This window comes from Frankliniella occidentalis, unplaced genomic scaffold, assembly GCF_000697945.3.
Source record: "Frankliniella occidentalis isolate FOCC.00 unplaced genomic scaffold, Focc_3.1 Scaffold11, whole genome shotgun sequence".
Lineage (NCBI taxonomy): Eukaryota > Metazoa > Arthropoda > Insecta > Thysanoptera > Thripidae > Frankliniella > Frankliniella occidentalis.
This window is the reverse complement of record NW_026267141.1, coordinates 1847772-1851013: the sequence shown is the minus strand read 5'-3', so window position 1 is coordinate 1851013 and position 3242 is coordinate 1847772. Positions and strand designations below refer to the sequence as shown.

Below are 3242 nucleotides of genomic sequence, written 5' to 3'. Positions count from 1 at the left end.
CTGGCCCACTTCGATAAACATCGCCAAATCGCGACCGGCACTTCGTCACTTCAAGGTCTCAAAAAATAAATGCAATTGCGCGCGAGGAGCAAGAGTTTTGTACAATGTTATCTACAATTATTTTCAGAGGGATCGCCTACAAACGCTTCAAAAAATTAGAAAAAAAACACGTGCGTACACGTAGTTTTTATTATGTTCGAGTAACAAAATGTGTCGTCCATGTACAACCACCATCTCTTGCTCGTTTTTCGATTCCAAGTCGATACGGAGTACGGAGTGCTTGTGAATTTATAATTTCGAATTGTAACTGTGCGACATCCTTTCATAGAAATTTTTCCTGTACCCGGTATGACAATTTTCCCGAGAAAAGAAAAGTAGCACGTAGCATTTCCTCTTTGAACAAACTCTTACAGATAGCTAGGCTACCCCGCATTACACGCATTAACTCCAGGCAAGATGAGGCCTACTTATTAGGCGCCATCAGGCCTTGTAGTATTCAACATGCACTTGCACACTACTTGCAAGTATTCAACATGCATTTGAACATTTATTACAAGTGTTCAGAAGTTGTACACCTGGTATATCAGTGCGCACAGTTTCTGTATTCCGTATTAGATCGCGGCGCGGGGTCAGCTACAGCTGGGCTACAGTGGCGGCACCGGCGGCGGGGCAGTAGACAGATTTGCCAAGTCGACCGTGGCGCGCGAACAGTAGGGGGAGGGCAGGGGGAGAAAGACAGTGAGAAAGAGAGGGGGGGTAGAGGGGAGAGGAAGGGGGAGCACAAACGTCTAATTAAGAGCTTAACGGGTCCAACGGGCCTGGCGATTAATGAGCGCAGAGCGGTCCCCATCGCCGGCAGGCGTCGCCAAAACCGTTTCCGTAGCGAGAGTACGACGGAGCTGATGAATCCGAGATGTGCGGCAAACTCAAGCTCCAAGCTGGGTACAAGTTCTCATAGATACCGATACTTGTTTCGGAAACTTAAGAGTCACATTTATGACCAAAAATAAAGTTTCTATTCATCGCCGAAGAGTGACGTCTCAGCACATGGCTATAGAAAACGTCCCTTTCTCCGGAAGTCAGTTCATAAGTGTACTCACCCCATGAGAAAGCTGCTTGGCCTAAGCATAAAAGCGCAAACGCCCATACTCTTCTGCTCTCCAGTCCCATTTTTCAGTCCTGGAAACAAGAAAAGGAAAAACAACGTTAGACAGTTAATTCAGCACGTCCTTTCAGATATAACGAGGCGCCGCGCGGATTGGCAGTAATGAATATCCACATCATTAAACAGCCAATCAGAGCTCAAGCAGGCGCCCGTCGTAAGGTGCGGCGCCTCAACAGTTCGCGATTCCTTCCACTCTTTCCCACGATACACCGTAAACTCCCCATACAGGATTTGAAACAAAACGGAATCTACGTTTTGTTTTACCACGGTGTGCTAATCATCATACCGCACAAAGAAGAGATGTAGAACATCACAAGCCGATCGACAGGATACCAGTGCTGGTGCGAATAAAGTGCAGAGGTTGTGGCGGGGCGGGCGAGCACCCCACTCTAATGGTGCGCCGTCATATAATTGAAAGGCGTGTGATCCTATCCGACGACTGACCTGTCTAACGGGCGGGTACGTCGTTCAACACGGCTACACTCTCGATACGCAAGCTAGTGATAGTGCTAGTGATATAAAAGAGATGTAACTATAGTTACTCTCTGTACATATCAGGTAACGATCGATTCAGTGAATACTGTGATTCCAAATTCCAGAAAGCAAATTGCCTTACATACACCCATGGAAAGAAAATGCTATGACATATTCTACACTACGGTGCCGCGTGTAACATGATCTAATACAACCGACTGAAATACTACTTTCCGTTCCAGAGCAGACCCAAGCGTTTTCCTTGCTATATCGCAGAGAGGCGGGGAGCGGGGAAGCAGTGCAGGCCACGTGTTGCGGGCGTGTGTGTAATGTCTAGACGATTTAAAAGTGGACCTGTTGATGAGACGGCAAGAGTCGAGCCCACCGGGCCTCTCCTAGACAGTAAACCCGAGGGAAGTGCCTTCCTCCCCCTTTTCTCTCTCTCTCTCTCTCTCTCTCTCTCTCTCTCTCTCTCTCTCTCTGCCGCTCTCTACCCGGCTGTTAAACTCTTGCGGTCTGGTGCATAATACAGCTTGCGCACTTCTGGACGTGAACTCTCTGCCAATGTGATGGCTCTCCTGGCGCTGAAACGGTTAACCTGTGCGCCGCCGTGCGCGAGTACACAGTGAAAATATTTGCAACTAAACTCTGGTCCAACCGGAAAAATATGCATTTTCTTCCAAACAAAATCCAAAATATTAACAGTTACAAGCTGTTGCTCGAAAAACAGGTTAAAATTGCAGTTTATTCTAACAGTTTAATACCAAATACCATGAAATACCTTGGAAATAAAAAAAAGTCTTCAGTATGTATTTTCTGAAGATAAATCTAAGGGAGAGGATCGCGGGGGGAGGTGGCGGGCGTTCCCAATAAGATCCAAGACCAAGTGTCTTGAGATACAAGAAACTTTTTTTTTTGACGTGCAGAGAACATAGACATACTCAAAAATACATCAAAATACACGTCAAAAAATCAAGAAATTTACAAGAACATTCCGGCAGTACAAAGATAAGTGTTCACAGAAATACAGTATGTTGGACTCCCCTCGCAAATCGCATACGCTGGGGTACAGTATTAAATCATTCCAAAATGTTGTTAGTGCCACAGAAGTTTTAACTGAACCTCAATGGTACACTACTGCAGTGTGGTCCCGTATTTGAGTTCCAAGAGCGGATATTTTCCTAAAGTTACCTAAAAGGCAAACTCTTTTTAAAAAGAATGAGAGACGAAGAAACAATATCAAAAAGCCGAAAGCTAAGTCTACTTTATGATATACTTTCGTAGTCTGGTTCTCTATAGGTTCCATGACGGCTACGGGCACTAGGCAGTCAGCGTTGCCGTGTGCTGAGCTGCCGGAAAAGCGGGAAGTGGCGCGGGCAGCGATGGGGATCGACATGCCACTGCGTCTTACCGCCACTGCTGCTGATGGTGAGTCCAGGAAAGATCGTAAAAGGAACGCGACTATAGTGTTGTGATCCAATAAAAGTGTGTGTGGGGGGTTGTGGTGGGGTGGGGGGAACAGCTTCGCACGTTGCAGAGAGAGAGAGAGAGAGAGAGAGAGAGAGAGAGAGAGAGAGAGAGAGAGAGAGAGAGCGAGCACGAT

The 3242-nt window shown here is 46.6% G+C and overlaps 1 protein-coding gene across 2 annotated transcripts in view; it reads right to left on the bottom strand.

Annotated features, from left to right (window-relative positions):
• Positions 1–1100: 1100 nt before the first annotated feature.
• The window catches only part of LOC127752374 (uncharacterized), a 170490-nt gene continuing 168348 nt past the window's right edge, over positions 1101–3242 (bottom strand). For both annotated transcript variants that reach the window (XR_008012343.1, XM_052277652.1), the window contains one exon: positions 1101–1179. Coding sequence is in view for 1 of the 2 variants with exons in the window: in XM_052277652.1 (XP_052133612.1) it covers positions 1122–1179 (58 nt within the window). In the remaining variant the exon portion in view is untranslated. The remainder of the gene's footprint in view (positions 1180–3242) is intronic.